Genomic DNA, 21,874 nt, shown 5'->3' on the forward strand with positions numbered 1-21,874 from the left:
GGTCATTTCATCACGCTGGTCACCAATTTCTATGTTGTAGCAGTTTTGAATTAATCTACAATGCAAAACAGAGCTGAAAACATTCTTGAGCATGCTGCAACCAACTCCTTAATTCATCGTGGGCCACCGGGAATCGATTTTGAGTCCAGCCCTCCATGCACGCCCCGGCGGCAGTGGCGCACAGGTCGCACAGGAGCAGTAATCAGCTGCAGCTGATTGAGACTTTTGGATCAAGATTAAGAACAAAAATATTTTCCCTTTGTGAGAATAAATAAAACCCTGTTAGGCCTATGTTTATGAGAAAGCCAGAAGGGTTTAATCTTCTTATTGGCTTTAAAAAAGAAAAAAAAAAAAAAAGAGCCCACCACAAAGAACACAAAAGAACCAGACAGTAACTACTGCATTGCTATTTTCAGCTGGGGAGAGCATTGCCAGCCCTGGGCACTAGCGAGACAAATGCCAACCCTTCCCAAACGTTAATAAGAGTTGGGGCTCCTTCCAGTCTCCTGGTGGGATCTGTCTCCGAGGCGCACTTGGGTCACATTTCTCTGCAGCCAACGTGCAAGAGCTTTAATTTCGAAAGTTAAGCTTCTCATACACCCACGTGATTAGCCTGGAGAAAAGGGAGCTGAGGGGAGACCTTCTCGCTCTTTGCAACTCCCTGAAAGGAGGGTGTATCCGGGGGGGTCAGTCTCTTCTCCCAAGAAACAGGCGACAGGACAAGATGAAATGGCATCAAGTTGTGCCAAGGGAGGTTTAGATTGGATATTAGGAAACATTTCTTCACTGAAAGGGTTGTCAAACATTGGAACAGGCTGCCCAGGAAAGCGGTTGAATCGCCATCCCCAGAGGTAATTAAAAGACCTGTAGATGTGGTTCTGAGGGACACGGGTTAGTGGTAGACTTGGCAGTGCTGGGTTAATTGTTGGACTTGATGATCTTGAAGGTGTCTTCCAACCTAGACGATTCTATGGTTTTATGACTCCCATACCTAGGGCCTCGCAGCCCATACTGATGTTTCATCCCCCAAATTGCTCCAGCTGGCAATACCACAGAGGGGCAGCTGGAGGATACAGCCAGGGTGTCACACCATTTTAGCCAAGCTGCCACGATCATGGCTTTCAGACTCCGTGTAGCCCAACCCAGCTATACGCAAGGGAGACAGCAGAGACTCTCCTATCGTCTCGGCTCTGTTGCCAGACCTTACCCAGCAGCCAGGTTCAATGCACCCCAGCTGCTGGTCACCAGCCTGTTCCTGTCACCATGCAATGCCACGCTTGCCCCTTCGCTTTGCTGTGGGACCCAACCTTTGGGTGTTCCAGGGTGTCCTGGAAGCCACGGCAAGAGCTTTGGTCAGTCTTTGGGAAGCACCAGGCCACATGGAGACTGCCAGCGAGCCCCCACAAACCCCAGAAACTCATCCATGCCCAAACCTCCTGGGTTCACAGCAGCTTGTGTAATCAAGTTTACAGAAAAAGGACCTGCAGTGAGGCTTTAGCACTCTAAAAATGAGGCATTTCTTCTCCATTAGGCAAGTCTTCTCCCACACACACATGCCCTCAGGGCTCTTTCCCTGCCAGAGCTTTTCCAGCACTGCTGATGTCAGGCAAGTTACCCATCGATGCAAGGAGGCATCCTTCACCCCTCGGGTCACAGCTGACTTGGATGGAGAAACTGCATCACGAGCCCATCAAACGAGCTACATGGTGAAAACAGGGCTGGAGAGCCTTCCAGCAACCCCAGAACTCAGCACATTTGCAGATGGAGACAGGACACGGGCTCTCGCCTGCTGTGCCGAGAAATGTCCACCATGCAACAACACAACCATCCTCCAACACCCACAGAGCTCCTGAAAATGAGATCTGATTTTAAGAGGAAGATGAGATGTTTAAAACACAGATCGCTACATTTGTAAAGAAACACTATGTAGGTACTCATCCTTGCTGTCTTACGGTAGCCCATAAAGCTACCAAGGCCCTTCAGAGAAAAGCAGACTTCTTGGCACGCTCTGCTTGGTAGAGCGGAGAAAGGACCTCCAGAGGGACACCACTGCTCTGAGGTGCGCCAAGTATCTACCAACCACCATAAAGCTACAGAGGATCCAAGAAGCTGCCAAAACCAAACCTACCTCAGAGAAACAACGTCCACACAGCAAGAAGTGAGGTCACCCAGAGCAACATCCTTCTGTAATTTTAGAACATTTTAAGGGTAAAGCCCAAAGCCAGAGAACTGGCTTGTCGGTGCCTCCAGGGTGTCCAAAAGTTACACAGGCTTCTACATGCCAGATAACCCGAGGGGCGTTGCCAGCTGTAGGCACTCGTGTAGAAAGATCTCACTATTTGAGTGGTGTTTTTCACAGATTAATACACTTTCACAGTAAAATGAAAGATTATAAATTGCTAAAATTGATTTCACATCAGTGGTGAAGTCGGAGTGAGTAACACACCTGAGGTGACCCAGTCTGCTCGAGGGAACGTGAAACCACCGCGTATTGACAGTTTAATTGGCTCAGCAAGAGTTCATTTCCCTCGGATGAAATGCACCATTGGCCATTTTATCGCTATATCTTATTGCCGCTTTAAAAGTAAAGTAGATGACAATCGAGTGAAATGTTTGCTTTACAGAGACAGTCCCTGCCTTTACTGCTAAGTGCTGGTTTCTTTCCCCCTTTCCTCCCCAGCAGACGCAAACGAGCTCTTGTTTGCATTATAAGCACTTTGCACAATGAGAATGCCCCCATTTATCCTTTCAGGCCAAGAGATGGAAGGTGCCACCATGCCCGTTTCTGTACTGGAAATACAAAGGAATAAACAAAAAAAAAAAAAAAAACCAGCACCAAGCAGTTCTGTAAGCACCACATTCAAGGGTAACATGACATTTATATCATCCTACCACAAGCGAGGAAAGATGTAATTTGACTGCTTTATAGCGTTAGGAGGCATTTTAAGAATGTTAGTACTTGAACTACCAAAAGATGATAACTTGCAGCTCAAAAGGTAATTACAGAAAACAGCCCACTTGTGGAAGCGGAAGACTCGAAGGAGCACAGGAGCCCTCGGTCCCCGGTGATCTCACCACTCACAGTTCCGACGGGGAAGGCAGGCAGAGGATCGTGTTTTGCCAGCAGGGGTTCAGAGCAGAGGAGGTGGAGGCAGCACCACCACGCATGGAGGAGCTGCAGGAGACACCGTGGGCACCTCAGCCATGATGCTCCTCCAGAGTCCCAGCACACACACCTCCCCAGCCAAAAGGTCCACGTCTCCTGTAGGGGCACCACGGACACAAGGGGACGTGGGTGAAGCATCTGCCATGGTCCTACCCAGGGAGGAGCCCCTGGTGCCCACGGGCAACGCCTCCCTACGCCACTCAGAAGCAGGGGAGCACCATCCCCTTTCACAGCAGAAAAGCAGCTGGCAGGGGACAGTACCCCAGCAGCCAAAGAAAGGCCCATGGGTATCCAGGAATTCCTCCACTCACTCTGAATTAGGGACCATTAAGCCCAGAAACCAAGCACAATGTTCAAAAACTGCTGAAGCAGCATGTAGGCAGTTTGAAAAGCCCCTTATTAACCTCCAAGGCTCATTTCACCGATGAGGGGAAGGACATCAGCAGTATTTAATTGCAGGGGAAAAACAAAGAGAGGCAGGACACAGGGAAGGGACCTCAACCACACGCAACTCCCCATGGCTGCACCCTTCAAGCCCCAAAGACCCCAAAAGCAGGGGCTGGGGACATCTCCCGCCACACACACTTCACTCCTCCACAGATGTGCCGGGGAGTCACTGCAAACCCTCTGCCAAGGGCACGACGTAGCCTCTTCCTACAGCAGCCAGTCTATGGATACCCAATCCAGGGACCATCTCCACGTGGAAAGGCAGGGGGAAGCATGGGAGGATGTCCCTGTGGGTGCATATTCCAGAGCTCAAAACGGGGACGCAGGGAAAGAGCAGCAAAAGGCAGTGAGCGAGCTCCTGCAAGGAGGCACCCAGGGCAGCATGCCGAGCCCTCCATCAGCTGCGAGCAAGGGCTGTGCAAAGCTGTCTGAGATGTTCCAGGACTTTGGAATATCACAGGAAATACAACCACTGTGGTAAGGACTGAAGTAGGGGAATCACAGAATGGTCACAGAACCACAGACTGATAGAGGTTGGAAGGGACCTCTGGAGATCACCCAGTCCAACCCCCTGCCAGAACAGGGTCACCCAGAGCAGGTGGCACAGGAACGCCTCCAGAGACTCCACCACCTCTCTGGGCAGCCTGTGCCAGGGCTCTGCCACCCTCAAGGGAAAGAAGTTTTTCCTCCTGTTTACATGGAACTTCCCACGTTCCAGTTTGTGCCTGTTACCCCTTGTCCTGCCACTGGGCACCACTGAGAAGAGCCTGGCCCCATCCTCCTGACACCCACCCGTTAGCTATTGTGAGCATCGATGAGATCCCCTCTCAGTCTGCTCTTCTCCAGGCTGAACACTCCCAGGGCTCTCAGACCTTTCCCAGCAGAGAGAGGGACCAGAACACCGAAAGGCGCCTCCGGGGAGCAGCCCCCCGCCAGCACACCCGCAGCCTGGCGAGCTGCACGCCAACGCCGGGCTGGTGTTGAAACGCCAGGCAGTGAGAAGAAGAAACAAAAGCAAAATCAAACATCTTTCAAAGTCTCCCTTCCCAGTAGCGTGCACTGTCATGCAATCCTTCCAAAGCCGTGGTTTATGCGGCTCAGGAGGGCAGTTTCATGCCCTAACTCCTGCATGATGGATTTTACAATTTGTTAAAGAAACTCATCAATCCTCAGCAGTCATTTTTAATGCCCTGAGCCTCCACAAACTCCTGCATTTTGCTGATCCCCCAATTTCCAATCATTTGAAACTGCTGCTACTATTGCAGCTCTGCTCCTAAAGTTAAGCATTATAGCACGCTCCAGACTTCCAGCCTCGTATGCCAGTGTAATAAACAGATTAACTGTGATTTATGAACAATAAGTTCTGGTTATTTGAAAGGAAACATTACCTCCCTAGACCAATTCTGACAACCAGAGATCTCTCATTATGCAGACAGCTCTTTCCACCTACCTGTAATCATCGGCTTAGAGCATCGTTATCAGCCTGGGAAACGCATCGCCATAGTTCTCCACTACAAACTTTGTGCATCCAAAGCATCTGGCAGGAACCGCTGCCAAAGGCAGAATACCAGCCGGGATTGACCCAGAGGGACAATTCCTATTTTAAATATACATTAACAAAAAAAAAAAAAATTAAAACAACAACAAACCAAGAAGCTTTCAGAGCAGAGAACCACCACTGCGGAGGCAGGAGCGTCAGAGAGGGACACAGCGAGACTTTAGTTAGCAGAGGACTAATTAGGAACAGGAATTATAAGATGACAGAGAGATTTATTTGTGGTGCTTTTTCACTTGTAAGGTCTAATTAGAGTTTTAATATTCTCTTCCAAAAACGAATCCGTTCTTTGAGTCCACTCTAAAATGTCAGCTTAATATTTCACAGGCCCACAAGCAAGAGTTCACATTTTCACATGCACCTTTCACAACACACCCGCGGCTATTAAGCTGACGACCCCACTCGGATCACAGTTGACCACCTGCTAAGAATCTTTCACTTACACTTACTCAGTTAACGATAATCACTTTTCTCCCGCCTAGAAAAGCTGTACAAGAAGCCTGGCGGATGGTCCAAGTTGGACATCCCAGCCCAGCGCAACTGCATCCCACTGCTCCTCGGGGCAGGGCTGGGGCAGCCCTGAGACTTCCAGCACCTCTCACCTCCACTGCTTTACACGTTCAGAAATAATTATTAACTTTTCAAGCCAGAGACATCTCCTGCTTGCTCCATATCGCTTCCTTCTTCCCTGTAAGCGTCAGCAGCACGGCCAAAGCCAAAATCCCTAGAAAGCATGGTGTTAAGCCCATCCACCAAGGCTCTTCCTACTGCCGACACCTGAAAGACCCTCCCGCATTATCGGACTTAATTGGCTTAAAGACACCAGAGTACTAAACTATTCCAAACGATAAGACACAGGCTCTGCTGGGCAGCACTGGTATCAGCGGACCCTTCTCGGCAATTAACATCCTCCCACCACACAGCCCATCTCTCCTCACCTAATTGAAGCATCTTGGATTTACCCGTGCAAGGCATAATTAGTAAAGATAAAAGTTTGGGTTTTTTTTTTTTTTTTTTAAATATACTTAAACCTCTTTAATAGAATAAAAGAAATCTCAGCTCCCTCACCTTGACTCCAAAGTAGTAACAGCAGCTCGTGAAAAATGAAAAGCCTTGAAGGATTCGGAATAAGAAACTTGGAGAGACAATCACTGATCTTTTATCTTCCAGACTTCAAGCAGAATCAAGTTCTTCAAAGAAAACCCAATAAAGCCCAGACATTTTCATCATAACAAAATAAATAATTCAGTCGTGCTTTAGAGGACTCCGACATTAGGATTGGCTATTTGATATATTTGTGGCTTAGGTGCCTCTAAACTGATTAAAGATAACCTGATAGAAGCTTGCAATGTCAAAACCGCCTTCACTCCTGACGGATATGAATGGATAGCGTAAATAACTATGAATAACCAAAATGGCTGCGTTTATGCCTAATGGAGGATTTACAGCCTTCAGAGCCGCCTGGTAGGACTGAGAGTTACAGCTCTGCCTTTGTCCTCTCGCTGCGCGCGAGGGGAGATGAATCGACCTTCCCCCAACGCCGCCGGCTCTGCCAGAACCACCGAGGGCTCGGCTCCGGAGGGGAAAAGAAACAGGAGTCTCCCACAAATCAGAGAACACCATACACCTACAGACAGGTTTATCCGCAATGATTTATCACGGTCCTCCTAGAAGCTACTCTGAAACACACATCCCGACAGTCCCTCAGATCTCCGTAGCCCCTGCAAGCTCCCCTTGGGTACCCGACAGGGCTCCTCTCGTCTCCCAGCTGCCATTTGCAGAAGGTTACACCGCTCAGAAGGAACAGATCAGGTCTTCATTGAAGCCTACAGGCTTTCACCAAGGGGGATTCAGCGGCAGCATCCCAGCCAATTTTCCAGCCCGGGTAATTGCTGGGGAGGCAGGAGCGCGTCCCCCACATTTGCGGCCCCACAGGAGCTGCGTGGGGAGTGGGTGAGAGCAAACCCTGCGCCCAGGTGGCTCGATTCAGGGTCGGAGACGGGCGTGGGGTGCATCTCCAGATTTACACCATCGCTACCCCCACTGGCTCCAGCGGCGTCACCGTCACCACTAGGAGATCACGGAGCAGGCACCAACACGCTCCCACAGGCTGGTGGCTGCAGCAGGCAAAGAGCCGCCCCGGGAGCTGACTAACATCAACAGCAGAGGCTGCAGAAGGGCAACGCGAGATCCTGCTGAGAGCTTATTTGAGCAATCACTTAAAATAATGAAAGCAACTTTCTGCGGGGCCACACTGCATCGCTGCTGCCGAAGCAGCCCCTGGTAGTCAGCTCTCCCCTTCCCGTGCTTCATGCTGCTGGAAGGGGAAGATTCCCAGCAAGTCCTACACAAAGCAACTTGTGGAGATGCTCCTCTTCCCTCGTAGGATCCTTCTCTGCTTAATTGTGTTGCAGCCTTTCCACTTTTTAAAAAGTACCTTTTCCCTCGGACAAAGAGCTGGGAGGAGCGTACCACGAAAGCTGCGTCTGGGCAGCTGCTAAAGCTTTAATTTTCTGTTACCCACAGCGCAACAGGGCCAACGCGCAGGACAAAAAATTAAGTAATCGCTCAAAAGCAAATTCCCAAACTTAGGAAGCAGGAGGCATCAGGCTGATGAACACACACACAACCCAACCCTGGGGAACAGAGCTCTTTAGCAGGGGGGGAAGGAGAAAGAAAAAAAAAACCACACCAAAAACACACCACCAAAAAACAAGAACAACCTTGATATTTTCCTGTTCAAATTTATCGTTCACAAAGCTGAGATATTCGGATTCAGATGTAATATTTAGGAAATCAGTCGAGTTGGTTGAGGGCTTTTTCGGGTGTTTTAATACGTGGCGGCAGGGCCAGAAACCCCCCACCAAAAAGCCAAGATCTCAGCTCAGGAGAAAGAGGGGGGGGAAAGCCAGCTGCGGGCAGGGCTCCGTCTGCCACGGCTCCGTCTGCCACAGCAAGTCCGTGGCACTCACTCGGCCGTTAGCCCGGCGACACCCCCAGCGCAATCCCAAACGTTACTTGCAGCGAGACATCTCGGCAAGTTTTGCAGCGCTGCGGTTGAGCCCACCTTCCCGGCACGCCACGGAGCGCCATTGCCCGAGAACGCGACGCGGGAGACGCCAGCACGGATACGCCGCAGGAAAAAAAAAAAAACTTGCCCCCAAAGAAATTCTAGAGCAAGATTTTCATGGCAGACGGGGCAGCTACAATCCATTTTAACGCCGTCAAACGCAGCAAGTTTCCAAAGGATTAAATCACTACTTAAATCATCTCCATAATTTTCAAAAATGCCTGTGAGATAAGACCAGAAGCTAATTGTACCATTTAAATTTAGTGAAGGGAGGACTTTTTTTTTTTTTTTGGTTGGGATTTTTTTCCTTCTTAACTGCAGTAAAGAAAAAGCCCAAGGGTCTAAAACTAATAATCTAATAAACTTTGCTAAGTGAACATTGTAACAGATAGGCCTGGATGAGATTTTCTGTAAATGCCAGACAATTTCCCTTGATCTTTATCAGCAGAGATGCGGCTCTAGCTTCAGCAGGAAGAAATTAAATTTGGTGCAAAATAATAACATCTGGGTGAGATTTTGTTTGTCAGACTAGCAGTCCCTTTAGATGCCAGGCTAAAAATACTAAAATTAACCGTGAAGGATTTCACATTTGTGTTTTTAATATGAGCAGTTAGGATATGTTTCCATACCAACATGTTACCCCACTCCAGAGCGTGGTGCAGTCACCCGCCCTCTGTGCGGGATGCCCAACAGACGCTGGGGTCCAACCCAAGGCCAGACACCCCCGGAGAGCCTTCTCCCCTGCCAGAGTTGCTTTGAGCCATCCCACTCCTACGGTCCCAATTCCCAAAGCTTCATCTGTCCCCAGCTTTGCCCGGAGCCACCATGGAGGAGCAGGACCTGCAGGAGATGCTCGGGGAGCACGGGGGCTGTGTCTGACTGCTCCAGCATCCCCTCTGCAGCGGAAGGCAGCCCCAGGAGCACCCCACCATGGGCACCCCGCGCTCCCTGGCTCTGCAGGGCAGCAAGTGTTCTACAAGCAGCCGTCCTAGCTCAACACCACCCCGGTGGGGTTTGATTTCATAGAATCCTAGAATGTGTTGGGTTGGAAGGGACCTCTAAAGGCCATCTAGTCCAACCCCCCTGCAGGGAGCAGGGACATCTTCAACTCAGTCAGGTTGCTCAGAGCCTCATCCAGCCTGGCCTTGAACGTCTCCAGGGATGGGGCCTCTACCACCTCTCGGGGCAACCTGGGCCAGGGGATCACCACCTCCAGTGGAAAGAACTTCTTCCTAATGTCTCATCTAAACCCCCCCTGCTCTAGTTTAAAACCATTGCCCCTCGTCCTATCACTACATGCCCTTGCCAACAGCCCCTCCCCATCCTTCCTGTAGGCCCCCTTCAGGGACTGAAAGGGGCTCGAAGGTCTCCCCGGAGCCTTCTCTTCTCCAGGCTGAACGCCCCCAACTCTCTCAGCCTGTCCTCACAGCAGAGGGGCTCCAGCCCTCGGATCATCTTCGTGGCCTCCTCTGGCCCCGCTCCAAGGGGTCCATGTCCTTCGTGTGCTGAGGGCTCCAGAGCTGGACACAGCTGAGCCACTACACCCCAACACCAGCTCCCTTCGAGATGTCTTGGGATAGAAGCCTGTCCCTACCATGAGCGGTGCCAAGGAAGAAGAAATCAGACTGCCACGTGTTGGGTTCAAGCACAATTTCTATAGCTGGAACAGCCTCTAGCACTGCAGCCATCAAAATATTCTTAAACAAGCAGCAATCAAAAGACCTGCCTATTAAAAAAACGTGTCCTTCTACAGACTTTGAGACTAAATTTAAAGACAGCAAAAATACACAATTTTCAAAAATCTAATGAATTGTCCTTCCAAGTACAAAATGCTTTATTATGAGGTAATTAAAGTGAGCTCCTCACTGGCTCCAGCTACAGTGGGACTGCAAGAGACTTTTAAAATTAGTCATGATCTATTTTATAAGCAGAAGTGGTCAGGAATTCTTCCATTAAATGCTTTTCTTTCCCACCACCAAGAAGAATGGCAATTCAGCACACCGAGGCTTTTCAGAGTCACGTCAGCTCCAAAACCCCTGCACAAGGGGAAAAAAAGTGGCTCTCATGGCCAGGATGGAAATTGTAGTAAAAGAAAAAAAAAAGAAAAAATAAAACTCTGATGTTCCCATGTTTTTGTCGAATGGTAGGGGAGGAGGCAGACACTTTGTATTCTGGCCAGGTTATTCACCATTTCTGAAGCTAGTCTACATTTCCAATGCCTAGGAAACCAATCTCTCATTAGTTTTACTCCATTCTGTTTAATGGTCACTGCATTAAGAAGTACTGGGGGGAAAAAAAAAAAAAATACACTGCTACCTCCTCAGCAATTTATTTGATCTTACGTTGAGAAAAACAACCCATTAGACTTCATCAGTCAGTTGAGGAACAGAACAGAGCTTTGCCATGATCGCACAGGCTTCAGCAGGCTTTGAGTCTTGCTGTTAGTGAGGCATGAACAAAAATAAATCAATTATTCTGCAAAAATATCAGCATCGAGAAAAAAAACCAAAAAACAAACACTTGACTGCTCATGCTTTCTTTTTAAATATAGGCAAAAATGCCATTAATACAGAACGATGGAACCTCAATGTGAGAGCACTCAACAAACAAGCAAACATTTCACCGCACATTAAGCACGGATCAAATAAGTTTTGCTTGTGCAAAGGCCCTAAAAGAAAAAAAAAAATGACTGCAGATTTAAGTGACACAAACTGGTGTATATCCACAGTAGAAAATATTTGTCAAAGGCCAGTTTTGCTAAGGAGTCAATACGTGACATCACTGTTAGAACAAGAAGAGAGCTGCCACCATGTAGTGTGGCATCAGCTTACCAAGCACGGGAACAGCCCGTGGCGAGCACGAGGGCAGTGAGGCAGCCTCGACCCACCTTCACATGGAATAACCAACTTCGTTTCACGGTGGATAACAATAATCAATAACACACATTTTAGTCAGATGCTTACCAAGTGTTACACCGGGTTTTGCAAGCAGATCCCATTGCTGCAACACAGGGCTTGGGACTGGCAGAGTCACACAAGACGGTACTTGCAGAGATATAGGCTGGGCAGTGACTGGCTTGAGAGCAGCCCTGAAGAACAGGACTTGGGGGTGCCAGTGGACAAGAGGCTCCACATGAGCCATAGTGTGCGCTAGCAGCCCAGAAAGCCAATCATACCCTGGGCTGCATCAAGAGAAGCGCGGCCAGCAGGGCGAGGGAGGTGATTCTCCCCCTCTACTCCACTCTCCTGAGACCCCACCTGGAGTCCTGCGTCCAGTTCTGGAGCCCCTACTACAAGAGAGATATGGATGTGCTGGAATGTGTCCAGAGAAGGGCCACAAGAATGATCTGAGGGATGGAGCACCCCTCCTATGAGGACAGACTGAGGGAGTTGGGGTTGTTCAGTCTGGAGAAAAGAAGGCTCCAAGGAGGCCTTAGGGCGGCCTACCCGTATCTTAAGGGGGCCTACAAGAAAGCTGGGGAGGGACATTTTAGGATGTCAGGCGATGGTAGGACTAGAGGGAATGGATCAAAACTAGAGATGGGTTGATTCAGACTGGACGTTAGGAAGAAGTTCCTCCCCATGAGGGTGGTGAGACACTGGCACAGGTTGCCCAGAGAGGGGGTGGAAGCCCCATCCCTGGAAGTTTTTAAGGCCAGGCTGGATGGGGCTCTGAGCAACCTGATCTAGTGGGAGGTGTCCCTGCCCATGGCAGGGGGGCTGGAACTAGATGATCTTTAAGGTCCCTTCCAACCCTGACAATTCTATGATTTTAATTCTTGGAGAAGTGGGCTTTTCATTCATTTTTAAATTTGCACTTGAAGAGGTTTAGTCTTTAAATTTACATTTGCTGTTTCAGCTACAGGAATATTTAGGACAAGCCCTGCAGAGCAGCCATATACCAAACCAGGTGTATTATTTATCATAAATAAGCATATATAATACATACAAACATATAAAAAAAAGGCAACATAAAGCTTCCAGCCACCTGCACTTCTGATTGCCACGTGCTGAGGAAGAGGAGCAGAAGCACCTCCTCCTCCCACCACGAGCCTGGACCACCCCTGGCACCCACCTTGGAAGACAGCGGCGTTCTGGATGACGAGGAACTTGAGCTCCATGCTGGCGGACTGCAGAACCTGCTCCATGTTCAGGCGGGCTGTTGCCTGGTACTTCTCCTCCATCTTCCTGGAGCAGCACGTGGAGCCCTTCGGGATACATACTTGCAGATCCGACCCTGGAGAGAGGCACAAGGAGGGCGGAAAATTTGCATTAGGAGGTAGAATTGCTGGGAGTGGAGAGGAAACCAACTCCATACGTTGGCATCGCTGCCGTTACTGTTTGGGTAAATTGAGGATGCTTCTGGAATTTGCCCTGAGCAAGGCTCAGCTGAAGGAGAAGACGGATAAGACAGATCCCAGATCGCAGTGGCCCTCAGGAGCTGGGTACTAGTCCTGCTGGCACGCTGAGCTCCCACGCACTCCGTCCGTGGCTGGGCTGGTGGCGAGCAGAGCGACGGAGAGCATCACCCTGCTGCCTCCTGCGAGCCCACCTGCACTTCAGGAAGGAGCTACAGGCACCCGGAGGAGACGGAAAAAAGAGCCAGGATTTGAAGCTGTGGATTTGCAATGAACGGAGCAATGCACGTAGTTCAGCACGCAGGATATGCTCATAATTTGCGTAAAGACTTAAAACAGATAACAACTATGTTATTTGCCTGCGATCGCCATCCTTTTGCATCCACAGCAATAACAGTAACAACAGGAGGGCACAACAATAATGACTTTTTTTTTTTAAAGCACAGATTTCTAAATTGTATACATCCCCCAAGGCCTCCCACCGATTTCACCATCCCACCCTTCCTCTGGTGCACCTGGCAAAGCCCGAGGTCCATCACGTCACCTCCGCGAGCCCCACTGCAGAGGGACAGGTCCCGAGGGCCGCCGCAGGAGCAGCTCCTCACCCATTCACCAGCCCGGTACAAGAGCCGGGGACAGAGGCGAGCGGAGCATCGCTTCCCCCGGCATCCCAAGCTGCAACTCAAAGCACTGGTCAGTGATGCTAAACTTTGGTTTTTGACATTCCCAAAGCGTTCCCAAAGCTCTTGCCCCCAGACGTAGTAGACCATTTTAGCAAAAGTGTTGTTCACTGAGAAGTGATAAATAAAATATAGAAAAAATAAATATATTGATCTTTTGGGTTCAGACAGAGGAGAAGACAGAACAGAAGAGCTGGAAGCGGCGGCAACAAGAAAAGTCTCATTCTCAATCAGCTTTCAGCAGCACACCGTGGCCCTGCCGACGCAAGCGGAGCAGCAAGCTCCTCTCAAAGCAAATACCCCCCCGATCCCCCAAAACACTTCTCCTCTGATGCTGCTGGTAGGAACTCAAACAGTACGCAACACCACTAAAAACGGCTGCCCAGGGCCAGACAGCAGCAAGAACCTTCCATTTCAGCATCCAGCAGCCAAAGGGCAGCGTGCCCGAGCAGGAGCAGGTCCCCGTTAGCCCCAGCACCACCAGAAGCAGGGTTAGGAGCAGTCCCCAAGGCAGCCACCGACAGCCCAGTATGGGCTGAAGGCTCCCCGCATCCCTCAGCCCTTGCTCTGCCTTCCCATTTGCTACGGGGCAGGGGTTTTCCCCCCCCCTCAATAAAAGCAAGTTTGGTAATTTAGATCTTTGCTCCGGAAGGATTATGCATCCACGTTCCCCTCTCCTCTCAAGAGTCTTTTACCACATCCTTTCTCTCAATAATTACTAGAAAGCATCAAAAGTCACTTTTGTAAGCGTACTGCAGCAGAACAGGATTAATATTAATCCCAGTTCAATCGCGTACCTCCTGAAGAAGAGTCACGCAACGCCGCCAAGGGAAAACCAGCTGCCAGGGCTCGAGAAACCCTCCTCCCCCCAGCCCCATCCCTCCCCCTGGCACAGCCTGGGAAAAACAACATGAAACGCTTCATCCGCAACGTGCGTCTCACGTGCCAAAAGGAGCTTTAAGCAACGCGAGTCCCACCGTTGCTGCAAAACACTGCATGGCAAAGGGGAGAGAAGGAGGCACAGCCCAAGGCTGGACCCACGACACCATCCCAGCTCCATCCCCACCTGCTGCCTCAGTTTCCCCTGCTACAGAACGGGGTGCGCAGCGTAAATGCCTTCATCAAGCCGTCCAATGCACAGTCAGCACCACTGACACCTGAAGATCGAGCCTCAGCACTTCGTGACACACGCCAGAGGAGCAGGGCGACAGCTACGTCACCCATCGGAGAAAAAAAAAATATAACAGGGACCATAAAAGCACAAAACAGCGAGACACTGCGTTAATGAGAAAAGTGGTTACACAACAGCAAGTTAAAGAGGGTTTTTTAAAGTAAAATTCAAGTCAATTTACACCACAGAAAGGCTTAGCGTGGTCCCTTTAACACTAAAATACAGCCATAAATTTTTTGTTAATACAGAGCTTATTTCCTCCTACATTTATTATATTAGGACACTTTTCAAATTAAAAAAAAAAAAAAAAGAAAGCCTTCCACGATTAATGGAAACACCAATATAGAAAAATCTGAGAGTTGGCAATTAAGAGATCTGTGGAAGTTAAAGGCAGGGATAGGAAGCAGCAAGGTCATCTACTCACCTCCCATCCTTCTTTCTAGCAATTAAGCCCATTTCTCCCCTTAAATGGAATTTTAGTTCTGTGAAGTAAGTAAAAAGACAGACACACGCTGTAGCAGAGCAACCACGGAGGAGGAGGAGGAGGAAAAAGCCTGGGAATTAACGCTGACAGCTTAAAATGTTTTACAGAGAGAGCCAACTAACAGCGGCGACCAGAAACATCGTGGTAAGTGCAACACGTCAATGCAGGCAGGACAGGCTCTTATCAGCCCCCGGGGGATGAGGTCCTTCCTGGGGCAGAGCATGGCTACAGAGGGCCAGGGAAGAGGGGCCTGGCTCCCATCTGCCAGCTGTTTTCTGGATATGACTCTCCCAGATGGCGAGCAGACCCGAACACTCCCGTCTGTAAGTCCCAATGGTAAGGACAAGAGGGTTTCGAGTCACCCAGGAGCCACCAACCCACCCCGCTGACCCCAGCGGGCATCAGTGAAGCAGGGACAGCACTTTTTGACCTGTGAGGATGTTTGGGGTTTATCCACGCCGTTGCTTGGAGGACGCTCTTCTGCACTTGTGCTGCAGAACCTGGGAGGACCCTGTTCTGCACTCATGGAGCCCCAGACCCTGCACCCCAAGCGCTAGGAGCTGTGCCAGCCGTGCACGCTCCAGAAGCGCGGTGGATGGAAAAACACCAACGCCTGGAAACAAACCACAAGCCTATGGATCAGACACTAGCATGAATTAAGCTGCCACACGTTTTTGGCTCCATAAATGCAATGGAAAAGGTCCTGTGAGTCACCAAATCCTACCCCCTGCCTCCCAATCCACCCCCTCGGAGCACTTTACCTATCACAAACACCTCCAGTGACAGCTCCAACCTGTGAGACAGCAAAGCCCATCCCGCTGCCTAACGGCCCTTACTGTTAAGACTGTTTTTATCTCCCAACCTACAAACATACCCCTTTTTCTTAAAGTTTCAAGCCATTTACACCTTGTAACGCCAGCCTCAGCCTTTGCAAACCACCTCCTCCTTTCGCCATAAATCATCACAAATTCATTTTTGGAAAGAAAGAAAGTGTCCCGCCAATTACTCCAGCGGCGCTTGGATGCTCACATCCCAATCCTGGCAAGGTTAGTGACACCCATGCAACGCCGAGCACCGGAGCCTGACCCTCTGACACCTGGCTCCCATGGGTCCGAAGGGGCTGGATGCGGCCCCTTCCATGGGCATGATGACGCCTGGCACCCTCGGAGCGCTGTGCCATTTATGCCATCTTGGGGAACAGCAGTGTAAATGCTCCAGTAATTTTTGCATACGCTCCTCACCAACAGAATTAATCTCTAGAGCCGCGGTAACTCCAGCAGCGCCCAGCCTCTGCCTCCTTCTTCCGACACGGGGAATTTTTCCTGAAGACCAGGGAGCAGCGAATTTAAAGCATTAAATTTGACTTTGATGTAAAATTATTCCCACAGATGGGCGGTTAGTACAGCAGAAGTGACAATAATTTCAATGGATTAAATGTCAAAAAAAAAAAAAACCAAAAACAACCCTTGAGATCATCTGCAGACAGTCGCAAATCCCTCCGTGAGGCTGAAGGGCTGTATTCCAATTTTAAGCATCCCAGGATCGCTCCAGCCCTGTCAGCAGGGCAGACAAGGCACGCAAGCCTGCCCACCCAATCCAACGGCAGCCGAAATCAGATTAACATTCCCCCCAAATTTCCCCCAGGCATGGCCAAAATCAGAACTGCTGCTGAATGTTACCCGGCTGCAGGCTCCTTCGCGAGCGGCGGGGGCTCTGGTACCCCGCACAGCAGCACCCCTCACCCCCCGCGGTCCAGAAACCTCAGAGGGCTTCATCCCACCCTCTTTACTCACCCGTTTGTTAATATTACACATAAAAAAAGCTGCTGCATTGTGTTAATTTTCTTTCTCTAATCGTTTCACAGTCAGCATCACGCTTTAAACAGACAAAAGCAGTGATTCAACTTCTAAATGTAGTAGATTTTCCCCAGCTATTTCAATAGTTGTTTTTTTTATTTTTATTATTAGTATTATTATTATTATTAAAGACCTTTTAAATTACGTGACTAGGGGGTCATGCATCTGTCACCAGCTTTTAATGCTCAGCATTTGGGGGCAAAAGGAAGTGCTACCGTTCAAAACCCAGCTTAAGTGCTGATCTTTTTAAAACCTAATTACAGAGATATAAATTACAAACCATCCTCATCCAATAGGTGACTGAAGTTGGAACAATATGGGTACGACGTGGGATATTTATTACTGCTTAACGATCCTTTATTTTCCATTCCATCGTGTCTTTCACAAGGCCATCTGACTCTGGATTCCTCCCCAAGTCTTGCAGCGTTGGCCAGAGGATTGCCACACCAATACAACGCTCTGTAGCGCTGCATCTTTTAAAAGAAGTAGTTACGGAGAAAACAGAGAGGTTTTACAGACTGAGTTTCTTCCTAACAAACGAATCAACAACACCGTCATCAAAAACATGGAGTTAATTTGTGGGCACCTACCCACCATACGCATTTCTTACAGTCACACGCATGCACCCGACAGCCATTCCCAAGGCTGGGAAGAGCACTGTTCAGGATGCTGTTAAAATTAACCCCCGGGAAGAAAAGAAAAAAAAAAAAAAGGACATTAATGATCTTGCTATAAAACCACTGCCTGAGGAGGTTACTAAATTTTAGGGTTCTGCTCCCACTCTCTTAACTATCAAGAGAGCAACTTGCAGGCCTGAAATAATTCAGAACAGAAAACTCAATTATCTAGTAAACTAAGATCTTAAAGCACCGCGCTAAGCTAAACGGAAAGGCCGCGCGGGAAGGAGTATCCTTAGTCCCACTCAGGAAACACAGAATAAAAAAAAAAGAGCAGGAGTCCAAAGGGAGCCAGCTCGCGAGCAAGAGCGCATGGAGTCCGGCGGGAAGAGTTGGGATTTTTAGTTTTCGAGTTGTATGTTGGCACACACCAGCTGCCAAAAAGAAGAAAAGGACAGAGAAGAAAGCTTGACACACTCAGGCAGCCAGCTGTAAAGCTTTACACCTCCCCCTCCGAAAGCAAAAGGTTCATCTCCTCTATTTTCTTCAGGTGAATCCATACGTGCTTCCATCAAAGAGAATGAACAAAAAGCTGGAAACTGCACTCCGCTGTGGGAGGAGGCAGACAGAGCCGCCAGCAGGTATTTCTTCCGAGAAAAATATTCCTCAGCTTCCACATGAGCACGGGCAGAGATATCCATCCCCTCTCCCTGTCTCCGCAAGGCGGCAGCTCGCCCCTTCCCCTCTACCCACACGCACCAGCCCGATTATCTGGCGCGTCACCACCGACACAAAGAAATCCGGATGGCAAAGAGGAAAGAGAAACACATCAGGGGAAAAAAAAAAAAAAAAGGAAATTCAAGTTACTGGGTTTACATGACAAATTATGCAGGGAAAAGACAAAAGGAAGACGAAAACCCAGACAGGCAGCGTAAGAAAAAGAGAATTTAGTTATTAATGAATGTGAGCAGTGGAGGAAGTTACCGCGGCACCGAGTCGCAACTTCAGAGAAGCCTATGAATAGCTCTCCCCCATCACCCTGCCTTCGCCCCTCTCCAGCACGAGGCCTCTCGTCGAGCACAGCTGCTGGCATGGATTACGTCCTCCCACCCCTCGGAACAATCAGCCACAGCTGACAGTAGTTAGGTCGTGCTGCTCCCCACCTCCGAGTGTGCCAAAGCAGGCTCCAGAGCTGCAAAATCCCCCTCCCCAGGTGGCAGGACAGGAGGAGCCCAAGTCTCTGCTCGCCGCCTGATGCACGCCTTCAGCTAGAATTACTCCCGGAATGTTAATACCGCTCATGAAACAGCACGACATTTCCCTCACATTTATCAGAATTGCCTTTTTTTTTTTTTAATTAAAAATATGGCTGGGCTTCTCCAGAGGGAGCACTGTGCCTGTGCCCCCCCCCCAGCCCACGCACCACTGATCCAGTAAGATGGAGCCGTGGGACATTTCTCCTGCCTGCGCTGCAACTCAGCAGCTTTTCCTCTACTTACGCCTTTGAGCCACAACTGCTCATAACGCAGAACGTGGCTTCCAGAACTCATTGTTTTCTGTTTGTGTCAAAAAAAAAAAACCCCACACTTTAAATAAGTTGTTTAAACCTTTGGTTTCTCCAGGGTGATACGATCTATAGGCAGAGGTTCTCAGAATTGATTCCGTGGTGTTTTGTGGCTGGGAACTCCCAAACTTTTTTTTAATTGACAGATGTACGGAAGGAAGAAAAGCAATAAACAGAAGCCGGGAAAACGGTCCTTGAGTGATGTTCCCCTATTACAGAGATTTATGCAGCTGCTACTAGAAGAAGCGAGTGCTCTGAAGTGTAATTACTACACAGAGTCACACGAGATGGGCCAGATCCAAGGTATAAGCAAGCAGTCATTGCTTTAATTATGATCAAGTTTATGCACTTAGGCAAATGTAAAATCCACTTTCGATTTGATATGCGGGAACTTTATCATCATAACAAGCTGGAAGCATTCACTTGAAACACCAGCTCTGTTAGGAGGTATCGATCCAGCTACCCATGGGCTCTGCAGAGGGCTCCGCACTCCTCCGGAATACCAGGGATGTGGCTGGGGCTCCCAGGGGGGCAGGAGCACAACGAGCAACTCCAGCAACCTGAACCCTGCCAGGAAAGGAAGACGCACAGGCAACAGCACCCGTGGGAAGCACAGCCCAGGCCAGGATGGAGGATGCCACCGGTTTCTGGGGAAGGACACTGCAACAGGGAGGATTCCAGCTGCCCCCCACCCCTCACAGCACAGCCTGCGGGGACCCGCCAGGAGCACCCCGCTGCCCTCCCCTCCATCACCTCTCCCTGTGAAAATCCACCCCAAGAAAGCTACCTAGGGATCAAAGCAAACATTTCACTGACTTTCACGGAAGCAAGGGAAGACAGTTCTTTGATTACAAACAAACAAGAGGGTCTGGCATTTTAGTGGTGATAAGAGCAGCCCTTTCCCCTCCCTGCAAATATTTCACTGCAGAGTATTTCCAGCGCTACCTCCACACTGACCAGGGGACCCTGCGGGACGGAGAGAGAAGAGATGCTGCTCCCGCAGCTAGGCTGAAGGGAGCATTAAGAAAAGAGTCAAAAAATTACAGGGGAAGGGGAGGTAAGGATAGGAGGGGAGAGGGGAGGTACTCTCTCACCAGGACTTACACCTAAACCCTCCCTCTAGACCTCACAGCTGCAGTAAGCTGAGGCATTGCTACCGTCCTACAGACCAGAGGATTTGGGATTTGCACCAGCAGACCAGCAGCCCTCGGCACCCCTCACTTCTCCCCTTCCCCTCCTGCGCGGCTGCGGATCGCTGCTGAAGCGACTCTTGTATTTCTGGCCTGTGCAATCCCGAATGCGAGAAGCGTAACTCAACACATCATTATTAAAAGCAGCAGCTGCTGGCGATGATCTCATTGTACCTCCCCTGCCTGTCACATTTGCCTGTTATCTCTTCATTTTCATACTTTGATCGTAAGCTTTCCAGGGCAGGCGTTCTCCGCTGCGTGTTTAACCTAACGCAACAGCACCTGACTTCTCCAGGCAGCTCCGTAACGCAGCGATCAAAACCTCTCCCTGCACATACACACGCTCCCAGAGCCGACACTCCCTACTCACCGAAAAGCTGAAAGAAAAAAAGACCTTTAAAAGGCACGCAATTCAGTTATCTCACTTACAATTTAAAATAGGAAGAAAGCCTATACACTGAAAGCAGCCTTGTGGGATGTAGGTGGTGAGGTTTAGTGCTGTACCACGCAGGCTGTAATTACCACCTGTAATGCTAATTGCACAGCGGAGTAACACCTTGCCCCGCTTCGCAGAGCCTCCCACCTGGGCCATCGCTGCCCGACAGTGCCCCCGCAGCGGTGCCCGGTTCCAGCCCCATTTCTGGAGCTGTGGCTGGGGACGAGGGTCGGGACGCTCTTCCGAGCGTCCCGACCCTCGTCCCCAGCCACAGCTCCAGGGATTTACAAAGCGGGACTTCCCTCGGATGGCGGCTTCGCTCCCTGCACCGCTGGCTGCCAGGCACACGACACATGGAGGAAAGACCTCTGGCAGAGACAGAGCCGGCAGGGATGCCGCGGTGCCCGGTGGCAGGGACGCCGCCGTGCCCGGGCACCTCACACCGGTACCCCCTTCCCCGACACCGGCATTGCGAAAACGGCCGTTCTGCAGACAACTCCGCCCGGCAGCAGAAGTTTGAGCTACCTCTAGGTAAAAGCCCCCCCCCCCCGCCCCTAAACAAAACGAGAGCCGTAAAGGACCCGGCTCCATCCAGATTTCCACTGCAGGGGCGCACCCGCAGCGCGCACCCGGCGGCCGGCAGCCCCGCACCCCAGCTGCCGGGGAAGAGCAGCCCCCCGCGGGCGGCGGGAGAGCGGGCAGCCCGCACCCGGCTCCGCGGCGTCCCGCGGCCGCAGAGCGCAGCCCGCTTCGCCCCGCACCCGAGCGGCCCCCGGAGCCGCCCTCCACACACCGGCGAGCCCGGGGAGGGGGGTAGAAGAGGAAACGGCGACAGGCTAGGGGGCCGGGCAGCCTCACCTGGCACCGGGCTCTCGGGCACCCACTTGGCTCCGGGCTGCAGCACCTGGAAGGCGGCGCGGACCGGGCGGCAGGCGGCTTCCCCCGCCGGCTGCGCGGCCCCCGGGGCACCGAGCAGCGCGGCCAGCAGCAACAGCAGCGCTCCGCCGCTCCCCGACATCCTCCCGGGGCGCCGCTCTACTCCCCGCCGGCAGGCATCCCCGCCGGCACCGGGCTGTGGACGACGGAGCGGAGCTGAGCCCCGCGCCTCGCCCGGCACCCCCGGAGCGCGAGGACCGGCTCCACGCGCCCCGCCCCGCCGCGCCCCTATTGGCCGTCGCCCAGCCGGCCCCGCGAGCTGATTGGCGCCCGCCCCGCCGCCTGGCAAACTCTCCCCGCGCGCGGCACCGCCCCGCCGCTCATTGGCCCACGCCACGCCACGCC

General features: G+C 50.8%; 1 protein-coding gene across 1 annotated transcript in view; it reads right to left on the reverse strand.

Moving 5' to 3' along the window:
* Positions 1–21,652, reverse strand: part of GPC3 (glypican 3) — a 172,552-nt gene extending 150,900 nt beyond the window's left edge. The window contains exons 1-2 of the mRNA XM_054214410.1: positions 21,452–21,652; positions 12,313–12,474 (exon numbers count right to left, since the gene is read on the reverse strand). Of these exons, the coding sequence (XP_054070385.1) occupies positions 12,313–12,474; positions 21,452–21,611 (322 nt within the window). The 5' untranslated portion in view covers positions 21,612–21,652. The remainder of the gene's footprint in view (positions 1–12,312; positions 12,475–21,451) is intronic.
* Positions 21,653–21,874: the final 222 nt, after the last annotated feature.

This window comes from Rissa tridactyla, chromosome 9 (assembly GCF_028500815.1).
Source record: "Rissa tridactyla isolate bRisTri1 chromosome 9, bRisTri1.patW.cur.20221130, whole genome shotgun sequence".
Taxonomy (NCBI): domain Eukaryota; kingdom Metazoa; phylum Chordata; class Aves; order Charadriiformes; family Laridae; genus Rissa; species Rissa tridactyla.